At 35.7% G+C, this 25,136-nt stretch overlaps 1 protein-coding gene across 2 annotated transcripts in view; it reads right to left on the bottom strand.

Moving 5' to 3' along the window:
* Positions 1-25,136, bottom strand: part of DOCK7 (dedicator of cytokinesis 7) — a 212,361-nt gene that overhangs the window by 143,195 nt on the left and 44,030 nt on the right. For both annotated transcript variants that reach the window (XM_077768102.1, XM_077768100.1), the window contains exons 8-12: positions 19,534-19,600; positions 18,006-18,155; positions 10,804-10,884; positions 8,367-8,532; positions 2,430-2,572 (exon numbers count right to left, since the gene is read on the bottom strand). In XM_077768102.1, coding sequence (XP_077624228.1) covers positions 2,430-2,572; positions 8,367-8,532; positions 10,804-10,884; positions 18,006-18,155; positions 19,534-19,600 — 607 coding nt within the window. The remainder of the gene's footprint in view (positions 1-2,429; positions 2,573-8,366; positions 8,533-10,803; positions 10,885-18,005; positions 18,156-19,533; positions 19,601-25,136) is intronic.

Genomic DNA, 25,136 nt, shown 5'->3' on the forward strand with positions numbered 1-25,136 from the left:
CTCTATGTTGACAGCTCAGAGCCTGAAGCCTGCTTCAGATTCTCTGTTTCTCATTCTCTCTGCCCTTCGCCCGCTCACACTCTGCTGTCTCTCTCTCTCTCTCTCTCTCAAAAATAAGTAAACATTAAAAAAAGAAAAATTAAAAAAATAAAAACAAAAATATTTCTTTCTGAGAGAGCACAAGTAAGGGAGGAGAAGAAAGAGGGGGACAGATATCTGAAGCAGGCTCTGGTGCTAACAGGCTGATAGCAGCAAACCCGATGTGTGGCCCTGGGCCAATAAGCAAAGGTGATACAGAGATGTGAGAAACATCTGCACAAGTGAGCTTGCCTCATCTTGAACTTCTGCCACTGCTATGAGAACATGACCAAGCCAGCCAGGATGAGAAGAGAAGCTGAGACACAGTGGAAGATACCTGAATCATTTCAGTTTTCCTACCAGAAGTCAGTCTAGAGCAAATGATCTCAGTCAATTTCCAAATGTGAATGAGCCTGGCTGACACCCCCCACTTTCACACTGCATTATTTTACCACTGTGTACTCCAACTCATATACTCATCAACAAATAAAACATGTTCTTGAAATTAATGTGGGTTTAATTTTGTTTTTATATTTCTATGTATTTTTAATAATTTTTGCTTGACATTTTCAAATCTATACAGAAGCACTCCTGATTACTATATCCCAATCACAGATAGTAATCTCTCATCAATTTAAAAAAAGAACTGCCTTCTGTATCATGTTTAAGAGAAACTTGTGCCATGAAGTCTACTTTACTATAATTGTAATCTCTGCTTTTTACTTAATTTGCATTTGCCTGATGCACAGTATTCTAGCTATTTAAAAATACTTATAAAAATTATAGATGCTAATAATTTTAAAAATAGACTAAACAAAGTCAAGTATAAATGTTTTCCATTGCTGTTATTTCCAACAATCTTTCATTTTAATTTTTCACAATCACTTTGTGCTAGTTCCTAGTTACCAATCTCCAACACAATGTCCACTACATGGTGAATGCTACAAATACATTTGCTAAATCAATAGGTAGGTGGGTGGATTAATACTCAGTACATGCTAAACATTCAAAAACTATTTTTTGGATCAATAGGTAGGTGGGTGGATGAATGACTTGTTGATTTAAAGTTATAATACTAGTTCAATAATAAAGTAGGCTGAAGAAATGGAAAAAGCTGTGGAAATAGTGCAGTAGTGATGCAGCAGTTACGGAAGTAAAAAGAGAAAAAAAGGTCATAGCTGCAAGGCTGTGTCACTGTATCAGCTAAATCTACTGTCCATAGCTTTATTTGGCCTATCACTTCATCCAACTAACACTGTGGCCTTTTCTAGACTCATTCTTGTACTACTCGCCCATAATAAAAAGACCCCACCACGTTAGACACTTCTCACCTGCTTTACTCTCCATATGAATCTCACTGAGCAGCTGTCTATAAATGCTATTGATATCAAACTGTGAAAGGGGCTTCAAGGAGACTGCTACCTTTCAATCCATAGCATATTCTTTCCTAAATCCTTGCCCTCTTTCAAGTTATAAGATGTTACAGGCCTGGATTTCCTCCTCTTTTTAAGAATGAAGACCTCAAATGAAGGAATTCTAAAAGAATATTTAGCATTTCCCTGTCATCTGTTTCAAAATATATACATAGTACTATTCCGATTTATATCAAAATGCAGGATGTACATGCACACATGTATGCACTCATATAAAAAGTAGGAGGAAAAAAGCTCACTGAAGCTATATTTAACTTCATTATGTACAATGTGCTATTATGTTTCTATTCTCCTGAGGTTGTTCATTTGTTTTTAAGCTGGGTATTACCTATTAAATTTCCATTACTGTTAATGGATCATGATCAGCATTTGAAAACCATTGGTTTGATTCATAATTTGAAGCACAGAGAATATATTTGCAAAGAATAAAATGCTTTGATCAAAAACTTCTTGAACCTATAAATTCATCTACACAAATAATGTTGACTAGATTTTAGCACAAAAATATACTACTAAGGCCTGAAAGTCCTATTCCATATACCATAGATGTGGTAGCTTCAACTGAAAAATAACTTGGATAGAGAAGAGAAATACAACCAGACAATGAGTGACTAAGAAAATACATAAACCATAAATGTTTAAAAGTTAAAACATTATAATTAAGAAAGAGGATATAAACATGGAGGATTGATGCTGATGCATTATTAGTGTTAACATTTAAATAAATATAATTATACAACAGCAGATATATTATTTTATTCTTATACCTTTGACTCTTAAAAGCTTTTTTAATTTCTTGAAATCACAATTACTGCATGTACATATACTACACGCATGTGTACTATTACAATTTTACTGAAACCAAAATAATACCATGTACCAATAGTCCCCTAGAATTCCTACATGACAGAACAATACCTGCTTAAAAAAATTCGTCACTGTGAGAGTAGCAGGTCGAAAGCTGGTCAAGTTACAAGCATCATCTCCACTTGTTGTCCTTTCGAGTGATCGTCTGCCAACAATACTAGAATTCCTCCTTTCTGACCAAGACCCTTTTCGTTCTACCAAGGGAAAAGAAAAGTGTGGTTATCCTTTTCATAATATTTAAAATGTGTTTTAAAGCAGCTTTCAAAACACGAGGAAAAAAATTCATTCAAGTTGAAAATTATCTACCCAACATATGGATTGTAGTAAAGAATTTCACTTCTGGAGATATCAGTAAGGAAGCACTATACCTAAATCTTTTGGTTCCCTTTTAAAAGTTTCCAGTGTAAAATAAGTTTCTACTACACAAAGATTATGCATATGACCAAAGATAAGCTATAAAAACAAGCTACAGAAAAACTATGCATTTACTAGGAAATATTTACACAATGAAAATTTTAGTTACCATCTAATGGTCCCTCAGCCTTAGCACTTGAATTTGAAACAGAATTTTAAGATAACTTTCATTCTAAGTCCTTGCAAGATAACCCTATTATTCAAAACCAATTGGAAAAAAATAAATAACCAACTGAACAACTGTGCTGCACATCAACAAGAAAACTGAAGACTAAAAACCATAAACAAACTAGACCTAACAGCCATCTGTGGTACATGTCACCAAGCAAAAGTAGAATTCATGTTCTTCTCTAGCACACACAGAGCGTTCTCCAAGATAGATTAAGCCATAAGACAAAGTAAATTAAATTCAAAAGGACTGAAATCATATAAAATATGTTTTCTAAGAACAGTGAAATTATAAATCAATAACAAATAAATATGGGAAATACATAAACATGTGAATGTTAAACATCATACTCTAGAATAACAAGCGAGTCAAAGGATGTTACTTCTACTTAACTAGAAAATACTTAAGTAGAAATGAAAACACAATATCCCAAAACATACAGCATATCACTAAAGCGGCACTCAGAAAAATTTATAGCCATACATAACTATAAATAAAAAAGAAAAGCTCTCAAATAAGTAACTTAACCTTTCATTTTAAGGAAGTAGAAAAAGAGAAAGCTAAACCCAAAGCAAGCATGAGAAAGGACTCAAAGACAACAGCTGAATGACAATAAATGAAATAGAAACTAGAAACATAAGAATGAAACCAAAAATGAGTTCTTCAAAAAGTAAATTTTAAAAACTTTAACTAAATGGTAGTTAAAAAATAGAAAACTCAAATTACTAATATCAGGAATGAATGAGTACACATCACTACAACTCTTAAAAAAGGAATTATAATATTTAACAATAGGTCAAAAATTAGATAATTTATTCAAAATGAACAAATTTCTAGAAAGAAAAACAGTACTAAAACTGATTTAAGATGAAATAGAAAATATGAAAAGACCTAAAACAAGCAAAAAGATCAAATTAGTAATGAAAAAACTAATCATAAAAAGACTGAGCCAAGGTGGCTTCACTACTGAATTCTTCCAATTTTTCAAAAAACAAATACCAACCTTTCAAAAACTTCCTCCAAAAAAAAGGGTAATTCACAACTCATTCTGTGAGACCAGTGTTGCTCTCATACCAAAACCAGACAGAGATTTCTTAAGAAAGTAAAACTGCAGACCCAAATTCCTTACAAACATAGAAGAAAAATACTAAACAAAATACTGGGAAACATGTTCTAACATCTACCAAAAAATGATATACCATGACCAAGTGGTATTTCTCCCAGAAATGTAAGATTAGTTTAACTTCCAAAATCCAGTCAATTTATTCAATATACCCTTACTAAAAGAATAAAAAACAAAAACCATATAAGTCAACTCAAAGGCAAAAAATGCATTTGACAAAATCTAACATCCTTTCATGATAAAAATACTCAGTTAGGAATAGATGGTAATTTCATCAATCTATTAAATTACATCCATGAAAAACCTACAGTAAATATACTAGATGATAAAAGACTGAAGGCATTTTCCCCCAAGGTCAGTAACAAGAAGAGGCTATCCACTCTTGCCACTGCTACTTAATATTGTATAGTAGGTTCTAGTTAAGATTGTTGGAAAAGAAAAAGAAATAAAAGACCTGCAGCTTGAAAAGGAAACAGTAAACCTTTTGTTATTTGCAGAGGAAGATCTTGTATATAGAAAATCCTAAAGAATCCAAAAACCAAAAACAATAACAAAAATACTGCAATTAATAAACATGTTCAAAATTGTTTCAAAGTACAAGATCAATTTTCAAGTCAATATTCTATACATAAGAAATGAACATTCTAAAAATGAAATTAAGAAAACAATTCCATTAAAAATATCATAAAAATAATATTGGGTATACATTTAACAGGAAAAAGGCAAGACTTGAATATTGAAAACTATAAAACATTGAAAAAAAAAGTTAAGATATTAATACATGGAAAAACATTCCATAGCCTGGCAGATTTAATACTGTTAAGAGGGTAATACTCCGGGGCACCTGGGTGGCTTAGTCGGTTAAGCGTCTGACTTTTGCTTAGGTCATGATCTCGCAGTTCATGGGTTTGAGCCCCGCATCGGGCTCTGTGCTGACTGCCAGCTCAGAGCCTGGAGGCTGTTTCAGTCTGTGACTCCCTCTCTCTCTGACCCTCCCCTGCTCACGCTGTCCCTCTCTCTCTCTCCTAGAAATAAATAAAACATTTAAAAAAAAAAAAAAGAGGGTAATACTCCCCAAAATGATTTATAGATTCAATGTAATGCCTATCAAAATTCCAGTTGCCTTTGTGCAGAAATTGACAGCTGATTCTAAATTTCATATTAAACTACAAAGGCCTGGGCGTCTGGGTGGCTCAGTCAGTTAAGCATCCAACTTTGGCTCTGGTCATGATCTCAAGATTCATGGGTTCGAACCCTGCGTCAGGCTCTGTGCTGACAGCTCAGACCCTGGAGCCTGCTTTGGATTCTGTGTCTCCCTTGCTCTCTGTCCCTCCACCGCTTACGCTCTGTCTGTGTGTGTGTGTCTCTCTCTAAAATAAATAAGCATTAAAAAAATTTTTAATAAAACAAAATAAGAAATAAACTACAAGGACCCAAAATAAGCATAAAAAAATTAAGTAAGATAATAAAGTTCAAGAGTTGAAGTACCACTCTTCCCAATTTCAAAATTTACAGCAAAGCCAAAATAATAAAGACAGAACAGTATTACCACAGGCTTAGACATATAAATCAATGGAATAGAATTATGAGTACAGAATTAAACCCATACATCTATCATGAACCAATTTTCTTTTTTTTTTTAAGTATTTAATTTTAAAAGAGACAGAGACAAAGTGCAAGCAGGAGAGGGGCAGACAGAGAGGGAAAAAGAATCCAAAGCAGGCTCCAGGATCTGAGCTGTCAGCACAGAGCCCTACAATGGGCTTGATCTCACAAACTGTGAGGTCATGACCGGAGCTGAAGTCAGATGCTTAACCAACTGAGCCATCCAGGCACCCTGTGAACCAATTTTCAACAAGAATGACAAGACCACTTGCTGGAGAAAGAACAGTCTTCCTAGCGAATGGGTGTTGGGACAACTCAAAAGCAACATTAAAAGAACAGTGTTGGACCCCTACCTCTCACCATGTAAAAAAAAAAGTAATCAAAATGGATTATAACTAAATGTAAGACATATACCTATAAAACTCTTAGACAAAAACATACAAATAGATCTTTCTGATCTTGGGTTAGGTATTGCTTTCTTAGATATGACTCCAAAAGCACAAGCAACAACAGAACAAAGAAAATGAATTTAAAACTTCTTTGCTACAAACACCACCATCAAAAGGCTAAAAAAAAAAAAAACCTCATAGATTGGGAGAAAATATTTGCAAATCCTTTATTAGCTAAAAGATTTGTATCTAGAATAAAGAACTCTTAGAACTCAAAACAAGAATATAAAAAAGGAGGGTACCTGGGTGGCTCAGTCGCTTATGCACCCAATTCCTGATTTTGGCTCAGGCCATGATCTCACCGTTCATAAGTTCAAGCCCCTCATGGGCTCTCCACTGACAGTACAAGTCCTGCTTGGGATTCTCTCTCCCCTTCTCTCTCTGCCCCTCCCTGGCTTGTGCATGCATGCACTCCCTCTCCTCTCTCTCTCTGTCTCTCTCTGTCTCTCTCTGTCTTTCTCTCTCCCAGCTTGCGCATGTGTGCGCTCCCTCCCTCCCCCTTTCTCAAAATAAATAAACTAAGGGAAACCTGGGTGGCTTAGTCGGTTGAGCATCCAACTTGGGCTCAGGTCATTATCTCATGGTTTGTGGGTGCTAGCCCCATGTCAGGCTCTATGCTGACAGCTCAGAGCCTGAAGCCTGCTTCAGATTCTGTGTCTCCTTCTCTCTCTGCCTCTTCCCTGCTCGCACTCTGTCTCTCTCTCTCTCAAAAATAAATGAATGCTAAAAAAAATTTTTTTAATAAACTTAAAAAAATAGAATATTAAAAAGACACATAAAAATCAGAATCCACAAAATAATAATACAGAAACAAAGACATTTAAAAACTGGACAGAAGACATGACTACATATTTCTCCAAAGAAAATATATAAATAACCAGTGCACATAAAATTATACTCAAGATCATTAAATAGCAAGGAAAGACAAATCCTCAACCACAATGACAAAACTCTTTCCCTACACTAGAATGGATGTAATGAAAGGGCAAAATAATAAAAGTGTTGGCAAAGATATAGAGAAATTTCACGCACTGCTAGGAGAATTTTAAATGGTGCAGCAACACTGGAAAACAACCTGGTAGTTCTTCAAAAGGTGAAATATAGAATTATCATATGATCCAACAATTTCTAGTATATCCAAAAGAAATGAAAAGATAGACTCATACAAAAGCTTGTTCCTGAACATTAACTGCAGCATTATTCATATTAAACAAAAAGTTTAAACTCAAACGTCCATCGACTGATGAGTGGATAAATAAAATGTGGTATATCCACAACAGACTATTAATTGGCAATAAAAAGAAATTAAATAGTGATACGTGCTACAACATGGATGAACTTTTAAAACATGCTAAATGAGGGGCGCCTGGGTGGCTCAGTCGGTTAAGTGTCCAACTTCAGCTCGGGTCATGGGTTGGAGCCTCTTTTCGGGTTCTGTGTTGACAGCTCAGAGGCTGGAGCATGCTTTGCATTCTGTACCTCCTTCTCTTTACTCCTCCCCTGCTCGTGCTCTGACTCTCTACCCCTCTCAAAAAATAAATAAATAAATAAATAAATAAATAAATAATAAAAAAATAAAACATTATGGTAAGGGAAAGAAGTTAGTCATAAAAGACTGTATATTATATAATTTTGCTGATATGAAATGTCCAGGATAGGCAAATCCATACAGACTTTATAAGGAGATCAGAGGTTGTTTAGGATTGGGTTCGCGGATTGGGGGAACAATGGAGAGTTACTAATGAATACAAAAGTCTTTCAAAATTAGATTGTGGTGATGGTTGCAGAACCTTGTGAATATATCAAAAAAAAAACCAATAAATTATACACTTTATTTTTTTTTAAATGTTTTATTTATTTCTAGGAGAGAGAGAGACAGCGTGAGCAGGGGAGGGTCAGAGAGAGAGGGAGTCACAGACTGAAACAGGCTCCAGGCTCTGAGCTGGCAGTCAGCACAGAGCCCGACGCAGGGCTCAAACCCACGAACCGCGAGATCATGACCTAAGCGAAAGTCAGACGCTTAACCGACTAAGCCACCCAGGCACCCCAAATTATACACTTTAAATGGGTGAATTGTATAGCATATGAATTGCATCTCAATAAAGCTATGGGGGAAAAAGAAAACCCTTTTATTCCTCACAATGTTGTAATGTTTATAAATAAAACAAGTCTGTATAGAAAAAAGAAAAATCATACATTTAGTAGTAATTTATATAAGACATTCTTACCTCCAGTGCTTATTTCTACCTCTGTAGAATCTCTTTCCAAACTCCCCGCACTGCTAACAATATTCATTAAATGGATTGCAGTCCAAGCAAAAGGCATGCGATATTTCCCAAGTCTTTGACAAAATTGATCAGCTTGACTTTTCAGCTTCTCCAATTTTTCCTTATTCTGCAAAACAAAACTTTATACATTATATGATTATGCTCGAAAGAGATGAATTAAAACCTACTACATAATATATAAAAAGACAGTTTAAGAATTCTCAATTCTCAACAAAGATAGAAGAATAATCTATATCTTTCATAGATCAATTAACACTGTATTATCTTAACCACTGAATAATTTTAACCCATTCTATAAATGTTTGTGTGGAGTAAGTCTTACAAAGTTATTTTCGTGATTATCTCATTTTGATAGGAAAGAAAGTAGAGCAAGTGTCAAATGTTTACGTATCACAAGTACTATTTTATGAAAAGAAACATTAACATGTTCAAGTCAGCAACTGCTAACTACAAAATATTCTAGGTTAAACTTATTAAATTTTATTACTCTGAAAAAGATAGAAGCAGTGGAGCCATTTTGAAATAATCCTTAACTTATGGCAAGAGGAGTGAGGTAAGGTGGGAGTGGGGGCACAAATAGGCTAATAATGTATAAAACCAGAATTGTAATAAAAACAGCAAAGAAAGTATTAGAAAAAGACTAAATCCTAGAAACAGACTGATGGTCCAAATAGTATGTGCCCAGGGGCGCCTGGGTGGCTTAGTTTGTTAAGCGTCCGACTTTCACTTAGGTCATGATCTCGCGGTTCATGGGTTCGAGCCCCGCGTCGGGCTCTGTGCTGACTGCCAGCTCGGAGCCTGGAGCCTGTTTCAGTCTGTGACTCCCTCTCTCTCTGACCCTCCCCTGCTCACGCTCTCTCTCTCTCTCTCTTAGAAATAAATAAAACATAAAAAAAAATTAAAAAAAAAAACAAAAAAAAACAAATAGTATGTGCCCATATGGAAGATATTCTGAAGCTGCCCAACTTTTAGGCTATCCATAAAGCAAACACTAAGGTGGCCTGCCATAGCCAACTAATGGTCCAAGAGTAAAAACCTACACCAAATATCTTACATACTCTTTCCAAATAAAATGCTGTCAAGGTATACTCTAATGATAGAGTCCTATCTTGAGAGTCAGGCCTGAGAAAAGATAGAAGGATAACTAAATGTTAGCACTGTTTACTGCTCTATATTATACCTCTAAAATAGGTTATTGCTTTAAAAGTCTAGATATCAAGTATACTTGATTCTATCAGCTTACATAAATGTGATAAACTGCTATTATGAACTCCATACAACAGCAAATTTAATTTAAAAAATGACAACGTGGGAAAAGTTATAGAATACTTTAACCTTAATCTCAACCAGCTAGCCAGGGATCAGAAAAGAGTATCATGTACTCAGGTCTGCCTATATTATCAGAAAAAGCTTAGTTATTGTTCTGAATTTCACAAAAATACAAAGCAAAATATATTCTAGACTTTGGTAACTAAGAGTATTCCTCAAGGATACTCTCCTGGCTGTTTCAACTATTAAATCATGTGTTCAAAGATCTAAGATCATCTGTTTTTCTTATAGCTATCTCAGGGTATCTGAAATTTGGTACCAACTTTATATCATTGCTTTTGCTTTTTATGTGTAACCAAATTCTAGAAATCTGTCATCTGATGGCAAAACAGAGATAGTATTTTCTGTTTATACCATATTCCTTAATTATCTGCAGCATTCCTTAATTATCAGCAGTTAGAGCCCCAGAGTACTTCTATCTTACTATAAAAAAATGTACTATATGGGGTACCTGGGTGGCTCATTTGGTTAAGCTTCTGACTCTTGATTTCAGCTCAGGTCATGATCCCACAGTTCATAGGATTGAGCCCTACATCAGGTTCTAGGCTGACAGCTCAGAACCTGCTTGGGATTCTGTCTCTCTCCCTCTCTCTCTCTACTCCTCCCCTACTCATGTGCAAGTGCTTTCTCTCTCTCTCAAAATAAATAAATAAACTTTTAAAAAACTTTTACTATCATTATCTCTATTTTACAAAAAATCACTAGTTTTGAAAAATTTAATTACTTAGGAATTAAATGAAATTAACTTAGCTCTCTCCAAGGGAAAAAATGCAAGGAGCCACCTAGTTTGGGGGTAAGGAAGATTTTATAGAATGACACAGTATATGACAAAAGCTAAGTGACAAAAGAAAGAAATAAAGAAATTAAGCAGGTAGGCCAGTAGAACATAATGCATTAGTAGTGAAATTCTTTAATATGCTTCATAATTCTCCTAAATAATAATTTGGGAAATGAGAAGTTGTTTAGTGTTGGGTTCAGAGATTGGGGGAGAATTTGGAGGGACTATATGACTATACAGGTGGGGAAAATGAGAGGCATGATACTCTACCTTTGTGGCATCTGCTTCTTTAAAAATCATATATGGTTCTGCACATTCTCCAATGTCACCTTGTTGTAGGACTTTTTCTAACTGTCAAAGAATAAAAAAGTAAAGACTAATTAAGCTTGAAAAAAAACCAGACTGGTATGCAAGGATGGTTTAACATTAAAAAAATTAACGCAATACACCACATTAACAGAATAATGGAAGAAAAACCACAATCATCTCAATTGATACACAAAAATAACTGGGCAAAATTCAATACACTTCCATGCGAGGAACATTCACCAAACTAAGAATACAAGAAACCTACCTCAACATAATAAAGACCATATATGAAAACACCGCAGCTAACATCATATTCAATGGTGAAAGACTGAAAGTTTTCCTCTAACATGAGGAACAAGATAAGGATGCTCACTTTTACCAATTGTATTCAAAAAAGGACTAGAAGTCTGAGCTAAAGCAATAAGGCAAGCAAAAAAAGCAAAAAAAAAAAAAGAGTCCAAATTTGAAAGGCAAAAGTAAATTATCTATTTGCAGACATGTTCTTTTGTTCAGAAAACCTGTTTAGTACACACACACAGACACACACACCCCCCATGGTTAAAACTAATAAATAATTCAGCAGAGCTGCAGGATACAAAATCAACATTCAAAAATCTATTGTATTTTTATACACTAATAATAAATAATTTGATAAAAAAATTAAGAAAACAATTTCACTTACAATATCAGAAAGAAAAAAATAAAGGTATTCCCCACTTTTTTTTTTTTTTTTTTTATTTCTAGGGGAGAGAGAGAGAGAGACAGCGTGAGCAGGGGAGGGTCAGAGAGAGAGGGAGTCACAGACTGAAACAGGCTCCAGGCTCTGAGCTGGCAGTCAGCACAGAGCCCGACGTGGGGCTCGAACCCACGAACCGCGAGATCATGACCTAAGCGAAAGTCGGACGCTTAACCGACTAAGCCACCCAGGCGCCCCATGGTATTCCCCACTTTTGGAAAGCTCACATTATGCCACTCTGATTTTACAAAAGACCTACATTAGTACCTGTTTTTGCTACCTGAAAGAAATCTGAAGATGATTTTCACTTTTACAAAAAAAAGGGGAAAGTAAAAATAACATTCAGCATTTGCTTTGCCGTTGCCAGCTATACAGGCAGCACACACCCTGAGCAACAAGAGTGGCATAGCCAAACTCCTTCCCTGGGAATTACACTTAGCATCTCAGCATCAAACCACCAGAGTTCTGAGCATCTTTGAGCTATCTCAATTTACTCTGTGCATCTGTTGGCAAGATATGTCCAAAGGTATCATGAAAGACTGAAAGAGGTTATTTTTGGGGTCTAAGAACACTCAAAAATTTTCCATATAAGTTAATGGTAATTGCTTTATCACTTTATAAAATTTCAGCTTACAAAAGTTTCATCAAAGCCCTCTTCTTTCAGATAGCAAGGAAACATATACTGAGAAATTAACTTAACCAAAAGGGTGAATGATCTGTAATCTGATAACCATGGGTCATTGGTAAAAGAAATTAAAGAACACACAAATAAATGGAAAGATACCCCATGTTCATGAATTGGAAGAGATTTAATTAACATTAAGATGTCAATTCTACGCAAAGCAATCTATAGATTTAATGCAATGCCTATCAAAATCCCAAAGATTTTTGTTTGTAAACACAGTAAAATTCATCCTAACATTCATGTGAAATTTCAAAGAACCCCGAACAATCAAAACAAACCTTTAAAAAAGGAACTAAGTTGTAAGTCTCATACTTCTAGACTTCAAAACAATACAAAGCTACAGTAATTAAAAAAAAAAAAAAACCTGATACTAGCACAAAGACATACATATAGATGAATGGAACAGAATACAGTCCAAAAATAAACCCTCATATATATGGTTAAATAATATTTTTTGAACATTTATTTAGTTATTGAGAGAGAGAGGCAGCATGCATAGGGTAGGGGCCAAGGAAGTGGGAGAGAGAGAATCTTAAGCAGGTCCATGCTCAGTGTGGAGCCCAAAGCGGGGGCTCAGTCACCTGAAGTGAAATCAAGAGTTGAATGTTTAACCATGAGTCACCCAGGAGCCCCTGGCTAAATGAATTTTAACAAGACTGCCAACACCTTTCAATGGGGAAAGGGCAATCTTTTCAACAAATGGTGTTTAAAAAACCATATATCCAAATGCAAAAGAATAAATGGTGTTTAAAAAACCATATATCCCCAGGGCACCGGGGTAGCTCAGTTGGTTAAGCATCTGACTTCGGCTCAGGTTATAATTTCATGGCTCATGAGTTCAAGCCCCTCGTTGGGCTCCGTTCTGACAGCTCGGAGCCTGGAGCCTGCTTCAGATTCTGTGTCTCCCTCTCTCTCTGCCCCTCCCCAGCTTGTGCTCTGACTGTCTTTCTATCAAAACTAAACATTACTAAACATTAAAAAAAAATTTTAACCACATATACAAATGCAAATAATAAAGTTAAGTCCTTACCCTCTATCATATACAATCATTAACACAAAATGGATCAACACCCTAAATATAGACCTAAAATTATATAATTCTTTTTTTTTTAATGTTTTATTTATTTCTGAGAGAGAGAGAGAGAGAGAGAGAGAGAGTGTGAGCAGGGGAGGGTCAGAGAGAGAGGGAGACACAGAATGTGAAGCAGACTCCAGGCTCTGAGCTTGCTGTCAGCACAGAGCCCGACGCGGGGCTCGAACCCACGAACCATGAGATCATGACCTGAGCCGAAGTTGGTCGCTTAACCGACTGAGCCATTCAGGCGCCCCTAAAATTATATAATTCTTAACAGAAAAAAAAATCTTCATGACACTGGATTTGGCAATGTTTTCTTGGATTTGACATAGAAAAACACAGGCAACAAAAGCAAAAATACAGAAATTGGACATTAAAACTTAAAACTTTCGTGCATCACAGACACAACTAGCAGGGTGAAAAGGCAACAAATTAAAAAATATATACAAATAATGTACCTAATAAGGAGTTAATATCCAGAATAATTTGTTTTTAAAGTCTTACAACTCAACAACAAAACAAATACAGTAAAACCTTGGTTTGCAAGCATAATTTGTTCTGGAAATATCAAATCACCCCAAATATATGAGAGGAAAAGACATAAAAACATGAAGGGATATACCATGTCCATTGATCGGAAAACTCAATAATTTAAAGATGTCAGCTTTCTCAAATTGATCTACATATTTAATGCAAGGCCAGTCATCATCTCAGCAAGTTCTTTCTTGAGAGAAAGAGAATATGCCTATACTGAGGGGCTGGAGAGACTGGCAAGCAAAAATTTACACAAAATGTAAAAAGTCAAGTTGGAAAAAAATACACTATTCATTATAAAGCTACAATAATTAAAAAGGTGTAGTACTAGTGCCAAGAAAAGACAAATAGATCAGTGGAACCAAAAAAGGCTCTAGGAGCACCTAGGTGACTTTCCTATGGAGGACTCTCACAGACATTATACTGAATGAAAGAAGTCAGGCACAAAAGACTCATTGTTATGATTCCTTTCATCTGAACCTCAAGAAGAAGAAAAGATAACAATGGTGACAGAAGTTGGAATACTAGTTCTCTGGAAGGGCAGGGGTAGTCACTAGAAACAGAAACACAAGAACCTTCCAGAGTAATAAAGTAATGGAAATATTCTATGACAAGCTCAGGAGTGGTTACACAGACAAATACACATGGAAGAATTCATCAAGCTGTTTACTCCAGATTTGTAAAGATCTCATTATACATATTTTATATCTCAATTTTCTAAAAAACTGATAAATATCAAGTATGACTTCTGGAACTCTTATTTACTGCTGGTGGGAATGCAACTGTCACAGAGACTGAAAGCCTTTATTTGATAGCATCTACCAAAGCTGAGATGCAAAAACTCTGTGACTTAGCAATTCTACTTTCAAGAATAAACTAAATACAAATGTATACATATGTCTATCCTCATGGAATGCAAATATTTACAGAATTACTGATAAAACCCACAAAATTAAATTAACCAAAATGTCTATCATCAGTAAAATGAATTATGACATATTCATATAATACTAAAAAGCAATGTAAATGAATTTTTTATTTTTAATGTTTGTTTATTTCTGAAAGAGAGAAAGGCAGAGACAGAGCATGAGCATAAGCAGGGGAGAGACACAGAGAGAGAGGGAGACACAGAATCTGAAGCAGGCTCCAGGCTCTGAGATGTCAGCAGAGTGCCCGACATGGGGCTCAAACCTGTGAACTTCGAGATCATTACCTGAACCGAAGTCGGACGCTTAACCAACTGAGCCACTCAGGAGCCCCAGCAATGTAAATGAATTTTAAAGCTGCTGCATACAGCAGTATAGATTAATCATACAATCATGTAGCAAGTCACAAAATATATATAATGTTGGATCCTATTAACATAGTGTTCAAAAACAAGAAAAAAACTGGGGAGAAAAAAACAAAGGATCAGTGAATGGTACACGGACAGTTTCTGGGATTCTAGTAACATTTTGTTTCTTAATCTGGGTGGGTGGTAACATAATGTATTTATTTGGGGATAATTCGTTAAACCATGTATTTATGACTTTTACATCTTTTCTATTATTATGTCACACCTCAATAAAAATTTTATTAAATTAAACTTATTTTGTTCATCACCTTATTGTAACCCACGTTTCTCTTTATTTGTGGGTTTCTTTCAAAGAGCTTTGTTTCTGTTCTCAAAAATGTCAGTCTTCCATAAACAATAATCCAAACATAACATTATCCCTTCACATATCTACCAGAAAGTATACTAATAAACAGGACACAAAAATGAGCAAGCAAATCATAATCCTGGCTGAGAATTCCTGTATCTCAGACAAAGATAGACTGCACTTAATAGCTCCAATTCTTCACCTTTCCTTTACCNAACTCCTTGATTTTGTGTTCTGTCATATGATTGTCTTGGCCAACCCAACGTTAGCTGGTGTGATGCAACCAATGGCTTGAAAAGTGCCTGTGCAGGGGGTCTGCTCTTTGGCACATCTGCAATTACCAGGACAATAAGCCAAGTTAGCCTGCTAGAAAAGAGACATACAAAGAAGTACAGCTCCAGCTGAATCAAATAACCCCCAATGAACCAAAAATCAGTCTCAGGAACACAGCACCTCAGGGAGAGTACAGCCAAGATCAACTGACCACCAGACAACTCAGATGCATGACCTAAACAAACGCTTGTTGTCACATGCCACTGGGATTTTCTCCTTCTTTTCTTGTATAGCAGTAGCTCATCAATACACAGATCAATGGCATTCCTCCTCTCAAGAAACAAAAACATCCTGCTGGACCACAAGTAATGTAACAAAACCTCCTGAATACATTTCCTTTAAATTTTTAATAATATTTTAACTTGTTCATTTGTTTTGAAATAACAGGAAAGTCATGTTCTATGTATATGCATATATCTGTATACATATATACTCTATACAACTGAGATCATACCATACAGTTTTGTGCCAGACTTATTTTTCACTAAATATTATATCACACATACGTTTTTATGTCATTAAAAATTCTTCCAAATGGTGTTTTTATTTGACATAGTATCCCATCATATGACTTTACCATAATTTATCTCCCTATTTACTTATAATGAACATTTACAATGTTTCTTATCCTTAATCCCATCTAAACTGTTCACTGTCAACCAAATCTTGTCATTATATAATCTCATTTTCAAGCAGTGAATATTGGAACCATCAGCTGTTATCTTTCCATCTCGTTTCCTTAAATATGTTCTACTTTTATGAAAACATACTATTTTCCCATGTAAAGGTACTTGTATATACACTATTTCTCAATTGAATTAATATCTAGAACTTTACTGAGTTTCTGAAGACCACTCCTGCTAAATCTGTGTTTGTAGCATTCATTGTAGCTAAGAGCTATTTTAAGCTGAATTCAATGGGAATGTGTCGACAAATTAGGACATTATTCCTGTGGGTAAACAGGATTCATTTCATGACAATCCACTCTATAACCTTACAGTAAAATTCATTACCTTTTATGATAATTTTATATAAATAAAGATAAAATGATTAAGGAATATATTTTAAGCTTCTTCCAAATCAAGGTCAAGTTATAGTAAATTATTCCTCAACTTATCCCAACCTAAGCAGCTTCATAATATTCAGATTTTAGAATTTGTAATCCTTACTCAGTTTCTGTTTTATCTTATTTTGTTTATTTCAAGTTTTTTATTTAAATGTCAGTCACTTAATACATAGGGTAATATTAGTTTCAGGAATAGAATTTAGAGACTTATCACTTACATATAACACCCAATGCTTATCACATAAGTGCCCTCCCTAATACCCATCACCCATGTAACCCATTCCTCAGCCCAACTCCCCTCCAGCAACCCTTAGTATGTCCTCTAAAGTTAAGTGTTTTATGGTTTGCCTCTTTTTTAATTTTTCCCTGTCTATAATCCTTATTCTTAATTGGATAACACTCAAATCATAATGCTCCATGACCTCAATAATTTAGATATTAGTATTTATATAATTTAGAAACTGAGTGATAACATCATAGTAAGGCTCCTATGATACTCAATTTTATATACCAACTTGGCTAGGCTATAAATACCCAGTTATTTGATCAAACCAATTTAGATGTTGCTGTAAAGGTATTTTTTAGAGGTGATCAGCATTTAAATCAGTAGAGTAAGGCCAACTACCCTCTCCAAAATGTGGGTGAGCCTCATCAATCAGATAAAGGCCTTAAGACCAAAGACGGCAGTTTCCCAAAGAAGTAATTTTCAAGACTGCAACACAGAAACCCTGCCTGAGTCTCCAGTCTGCCACCGAATTCAGACTTACCTGAATTCCAGCCTGCCAGTCTCCCCTACACATTTCAAATTTGCCAGCCTCCACAATAGCACAAGCCCATTCCTTAAAATCAAGCAATCTCTTGTGTGTGCGTGTGTATCTCCACGCTACTGATCTATTTCTCTGGAGAACCCTAACAGAGCTCCCACTCGAAGAAACAACTTAGGTAGCACCTACAGTTTACATGCAATATTGTGTTAAGAAGTTTTAAGACAAAAAAATAAGATAAAATCCTTGCCCTTGAAAACCTTGATATTAATTGGGAGACAAATATACAGACACTACACAAATAACTAATTTATTTAACATTGCTCTTACCTTTATTACAAGAAAAACATCTTGGGAAGGATAAGTAATAGAAAAAATAGCTGATCTTGCCAAAGTGGTAATGGCAGCAGGTGGTACATGTGGACGTAATAATCCTTTCATCTGCTCAGAATTAAGGTCAAAATAAAAGTTTTCTGAAATCTAAAACAAAAAAAAAAAACTCATATACTAAATTTTAAAATCTGTACATTTTACAAAAATCAAGCATACTTAGTCTTAAAATATTACAGATATTACAACATTACACTAACATACAGTTTATCATATATTTTACCGACCAATCTTTACATGTCTAAATCAAAACAAAAAGAAATATACAAAACTATCTGAGAAATATACAAGAAATATATTCTAAAAAATTCTATCCCAAGCTCTTTTGATTAGAAATGTAACCTGTAATAAAGTACACAAAGAAATTATTGAGATTACCTCAAATTGAGAATTAAAAGAATTAAATAAATATTTTAGCAGATTTGATTTAGCAAATACAAGTTGCTGGAGCAGTTCCACAACAGAGATCTATATTATATTGACAGTGTAAGTCACTGAAAGTAGTTTCTACCATATATCAAGCTTAGAATATTAAGTTAAGAAATTCTATATGAATGGCTCCTGGGTGGCTCAGTCACTTGAGCATCCAACTTTGGCTCAGGTCATCATCTCACAGTTCATGGGTTCAAGCCCCATGTCTGGCTTTGCACTGAGAGCGCAGTCTGCTTTGGATTCTGAGTCCCATTCTCTCTGCTCCTCCCCCACTCGTGCCATCTTTCTCTCTCTCTCAAAAATAAATAAACATTATTTTAAAAAATGGTGCATAAGATAGCCATCTGAAAGACTAAGTGTAATAAAGATAGAATGGTAAAACTAAAGCAGTATTTAAGATAAAAGATTTCAAGCATATATAAATGATCTTTTCAGCTACTGTGAATTTTTAAATTGCTCAACAGAACTTTGTAATGATTCTAATCCTGTGTACATCATTTGCCTAAAATGCTTTTCATGTATTAACTTTTTCTTAATTTTAAATAAAGTTGCCTCCACTATGTGCTTTTGGAACTCTTTCCATTAAATAAAAACTAGGTATCAAAAAACTATTTTATAGTAAGAAAATATGCTTAACAAGTCTTAATAAATTAAATTTCTATTTTCTTTTCAAAAGATCCACGTTTAGGGGCACCTGTGTGGATAGTAAGTTAAGCATCTGACTCTTGATTTTAGCTCAGATCATGATTTCAGAGTTCATGAGTTCAGGCCCCAAGTCGGGCCCTCTGCTGTCAGCGCGGAGCATGCTTGGAAATCTCTCTCTCTCCCTTTCCCTCTGCCCTGCCCGCTCATTTTCTCTCTCTCTCAATAAATAAACTTTAAAAAATAAAATATAAATAAATAAATAAATAAATAAATAAATGATCCATGTTTTAACAATTCTAAAAAAATTGTTACTTATTCATCTTATAAAACAACTTGAAAACAAGTTTCTGAAACCCAGGATTGTGACTATGTTTAAATCATATAATCTTACCTTTTTCTTTTCCTTGACATCATATAAAGCCAAACTTGCAAAAATAGGTTCAATTTCAATCTCAAACCTTTAAGAAAAAAAGCAATTAGTTTAACTTTTCTACATCTCTGCTATACCATCTATACTACTCATTCCTTCTGAAACACTTTTCCAAGTATATCTTTCAGTCTAACTCAACCACTACCTCCACTAGTTAATCTCATATATTCAATGTAGAAAACTAAGAAAACACATTAAAAATTTCAGAGAAAAACAGGAGCCTACAGAATTCCACCACATGGAGAGAACCAAAATTAACAGTTTCAGTGTCTATCCATCTAGACTATTGTCTATGTAGAACTGTACTTGGTAAATGGATTCTTTTAAATAAGTGTGTCACTGTATATTTAGTAGTCTGCTTTTTCAACTTAATATTTTATGGCTATATTTCCCTGTCATAAATATTAACCTAACCATACTTTTTTTTTCCTAACCATACTTTTTAATGATGGAATACAAATTTTTGCTATATGAATGTCAAAATACAAAACTCAAAATGTATTTTGTAACTGTATGCTTAAATCAAGATGTCTACTTTCACTTCCAAGAACCTGAATTACATACAGTAAACACTTAGTAACTATTTGCTGAATGAAATAATATGTGGGGCACCTGGGAGGCTCAGTCAGTTAAGTATCCAACTCTTGATTTCAACTCAGGTCATGATCTCAAAGTTGTGAGGTCAAGCCTCAACGTGGGGTCCCGCACTGAGCATGGAGCCTGTTTGGGATTCTCTCCCTACCTCTTTTTGTCCCTCCCCTATTAGTGCATGCTCTTTCTCTCTCTCAAAATAAATTAATTAATTAAAAACATTAAAAAAAATAAATAATATCTAACATGAGTTTAACCAAAACTCTAGAGCAGTGGTTCTCAATAAAGGACGATTCTGCCCCCATTGGGACATTTGGCAATGTCTGGGAGCATTTTAAGTTATCATAACTGCAGGAGTATTACTGATATTTAGTGAGTAGAGAGGCCAGGGATGTGGATAAACATTCTGCACTGTACAGGAGAGCCCCTGACAACAAAGAATTATCCAGACAAAAATGTTAATAGTGCCAAGGTCATAAAAACCCTGTTCTACATTACCATTTTTTTTTTATGATAAATATCAAAGTCTTTGCAGCAGATAACACATAGTTGCACTGGGTTCAGTTTAATGAAGGGGGATACACAAAGATTTGGATAAGATTTAGGAAAAACAACTAGATAGAGAACAATTCTCTGGGGACAACAATAGCAAGGAGTCATTGCCAATCCAGAACAAAAAGGATACCTTGGAAGTGGTAAAACAAAACTGAGAAAGAACGGGTACATAAGGGCCTTTAAGAGAAACATTGGCCTAGCAGGGAATGAGTAAAAGGAAATAAATACCACTGACTTTACTCTCTTCCACCCTCTGACTTCCTGCTGATGTCTCACTTAACAGAACACAAGCCAGAATCCAAGAGAATAGGAATTCTGGTGCTACTGTCTACATGGCTCAACCTCTTCAAGGCCTACTATACAGACTGAAACACTCGTTACTGTCACTCTTTCTGATTCTGCAACTTCAGTGGGTACTGATATCACACTGGACTTTTAATATGCATCTCTTTATCTATTTATGACCACACAGATATCCTCTTTGGAATTCTTTTTTTTAATTTTTTGTTCGACATTTTCATTTATTTATACTTCTTTATGCACTCTATATAAGGATGCTTTGTCAAGTGAATGCATTAAAAATGTCTTCTCCCTCTGTATGACACAGAAAGAAGGAGAAACACAGATATCCAACTGTCCTGTCAATTTATTGAAAAGATTACCTTTCCCAACTGTCTATATAGTTGTCTCCCCTTATCTGCAAAAAATATGTTCTAAGATTCCCATGAGTGCCTGAAACCTTGAAGACAGTACTAAAACCCATATATACTATGTTTTTTCCAATACATACACTATCTGTGATAAAGCACAGGAAGAGATTAACAACAATAACTAATAAAACAGAACAACATACTGTAATAAAAGATACATAAATGTAGTCTCTAAATATCTTATTGTATTATACTCACCCTCCTTTTCCTTACAATGATACGACATGATTAAAAAAAAATCTATGTATGAGATTCATTGAGGTAAATGATGCAGACATTGTGACATAGGGTTATGCTACTATTGATTTTATGATAAGTCAGAAGGATCATCATCTGCATCGGGACAGCAGTTGACCACTGGTAACTGAATACCTGGAGAAGAGGGGGACTACTGTAGTGTCACTTTAACTGTAACTCAAAAATCCACATACAGGGGGCACCTAGGTGGCTCAGTCGGTTGAGCGTCTGACTTCGGCTCAGGTCATGATCTCACGGTTCATGGGTTCGAGCCCTGCATTGGGCTCTGTGCTGAAGCTAGCTCAGAGCTTGGAGCTTGTCTTCGGATTCTGTGACTCCCTCTCTCTCTGACCCTCCCCCGCTCACACTGTCTCTATCTCTCTCTCAAAAATAAATAAAACACTTAAAACATTTTTTAAAAATCCACATACAGATCTATTTCTAGCCCTGGTCCACTGGATTATTTTTCTAATTGTGTATCAGTACTATAATGTCTTCATTAGCTTCTGTCTTAGTACCTAATTAGCTTACTGTAGCTTTATAATAAGTATTAACATCTACTTTGTTTTGTAAAGTGCTTTAAAACTGCCCTGCCTCCTTTCAGCTCTTTGTATTTTCATATAAATTTTAGATTCAGATAAAAATAAGCAAAATGAATCAAAGATAAATGTTAACAGTTTATTCAGAAAATCAGTATCCCATTTTGTAATTTAGCACCATAAAATTCATGCACAATAACTTTCTCTATGATATTCTTGGATAGTATTTAAAGATCTCTATTGTCAGTATAATGAACAAAAGTTAAAAGTTTTGAGGCAACAACCAGTGTGCTTCATATTAAGAAAAGTTACTAATGCATGACAATAATATTTTAAATGAGATATATCATTTGATCTTTATTTTTAATGTTTCAAAAGGCTCTTGCATTATACAAAGGGACTACCAAGGTTGTATTTTTTTTCTTTCCTGTTTTTCAATGTATACACCTCATCCACTTAGTATGAAAACTCAAAAAAAGAATTCTATGTTACTCCCATGCAACCAAATATACGTGTGCTTGAGTCTGTCAAAAAACACTATTTAAGCACCAAATACTCAGTGGTTACCAAGCTGCAAAAAAGGCTGTTTTTTTCCTTCACTATTAAGTGCTCATTTATTTGAAATGTGAGAATTCAAAAAAAATTTTAAGACTAATTTTTATTTATTAATTTAATTTTTTTTAATGTTTATTTATTTTGAGAGAGAGAGAGAGAGAACAAGGGAGGGGCAGAGAGATGGGGACAGAGGATCCAAAGTGGGCTCTAAGCTAACAGCAGCAAGCCCAATGCAGGGCTCAAATTCACAAACTATGAGATCATGACCTGAGGCTAAGTCGGACACTCAACCGACTGAAAGATCCAGGCACCCCTAAAAAAGGAATTTTTTAAAATATTTATTTATTTTGAGATAGCACGAGCAGGGGAGGGGTAGAGAGAACAGGAGGGGGAGAATCCCAAGCAGGCTCTGCTCTGTCAGGGAGGGCCCCACACAGGATTCAATCTCACAAACCACGAGATCATGACCTGAGCCAAAATCAAGAGTCAGATGCTTAACCGACTGAGCCACACATGCACCCCTTAAAAGGAAATTTTTAATCACTCAGAGGCCTACTAAAACATACTACTGACAAAATAAGGGTGAGACCCTAAGCCCAAAAGACTGGTGTCTTTATAAAAAGTGAAAGAGACACCAGAGACCTTTCTCTTTTCATGCAGGGACAAAGAAAAGGTCATGTTAGGGAACAAGAAGAAGATGCCCATCTGCAAGCCAGGAAGAGAGCCCTCATCAGAAACCAATCATACCAATATCTTGAACTTCAATTTCCACTCATCAGCACTGTGAAAAAATACATTTCTGTTTTTAAGCCACTCAGTCTATGGTATTTTTTGTTAAGGTAGTCTGAACAAACTAATACAGGTATGAAGTTTCTCTCTGGGGTGATGAATATGTTCCAGAATTAGTCATAATTCTAATTCAGAGTTGTACAACTGTGAATTTACTAAAAGCCACTGATGTTAGACTTCCAGGGAAAATGGTGGAGTAGGAAGAGTCTAAGCTCATCTCCTCCCATAGATAACACCTGCATAGGTGTAAATAACCCAACCCAAAGACTGATAGAACAGATTCTCCACAGATAAATGTAGAGAAAGAGACCACATCAAAGAAAGGAGGAAGGGCAGAGACAAGGTCAGGAGCTAAATGAACCTGGAGAACTGTCCACAAGAAGGAAGGAAACAGCAGGTACAGAAAGGAGAAAAAACAAGACCCTCACAACAAGCACTCCAGGCACAGGGAACCCACAGCGGGTAGACTAATCCCATTAACATGTGACTCTGAAAATCAGAGAGGCCAGAGTTACCTGCAGACATGCCCTCTGCAATATCCCTTGGTGGTCTCATCCAAAGCGGTGCCACAGCCTGACAGTGTGCAAGCAGCCCTGATAGGGGCCAACACTACTACAAAGTGACTCCTACCCTGGGAAGAGGGAAAAATAACCAAACACACAGGTCCCCCTGTGGCCCCAGGAGTGGGCTGGGGGCAGATAGCTGATCTGACTGCAGGCCTTGTCCATCAACAAAAGCTTCTCAGGAGACAACACAGGGAAATTGTCTTGCAGTTCAGTGCTGCTACATCTCTGGCAAATGCCTGGCTGACTCAACTTAGGCCCAAGGTGACCCTAGACTCACCCACTAACAACACAGGGACCAAACCCTGTGTGCAAGAGGCAAAGAGAACCAGCACAGATGACAAACTAAAGGCAAAAGTAGCTCAGCCATGACAGGATACCTGAATCATACACAGGAGACCCCCTGAATCACCGGGTTCTAGTGAACAGGGGACACTGGACAATAAAGCATTACAAGACCTCTTTTTTTTTTTTTTTTAAATTTATTTCTAGGAGAGAGAGAGAGAGAGACAGAGTGAGCAAGGGAGGGCCAGAGAGAGAGGGAGATACAGACTCTGAAACAGGCTCCGGGCTCTGAGCTGGCAGTCAGCACAGAGCCCGACGCGGGGCTCGAACCCACGAACCGCGAGATCATGACCTAAGCAAAAGTCAGACGCTTAACCGACTAAGCCACCCAGGCGCCCCTACAAGACCTCTTCTTAAGGCCACTACTTGCAAGAGCAGGAGACGTAGCTGACTTTCCTAACACACAGAAACAGACACAGAGACTTAAACAAAATGAGGAGACAGATGAATCTGTCACAAATGAAAAAAACAGGACAAAAGAAAGCTAAATAAAACTGAAATAAGTAATAGGACTAACAGAGAATTTAAAGTAATGGTCATAAAGATACTCATGGGACTTGAGAAGGAGTGGAGGACCTCAGTTAGACCCGTAACAAAGAGATAGAAAACATAAAAAAGAACCAATCAGAAATGAAGAACTCAGTAACTAAACTTAAAAATATACTAGATAGAATAAAAAG

This window comes from Crocuta crocuta, unplaced genomic scaffold (assembly GCF_008692635.1).
Source record: "Crocuta crocuta isolate KB4526 unplaced genomic scaffold, BGI_CrCroc_1.0 scaffold85, whole genome shotgun sequence".
NCBI lineage: Eukaryota > Metazoa > Chordata > Mammalia > Carnivora > Hyaenidae > Crocuta > Crocuta crocuta.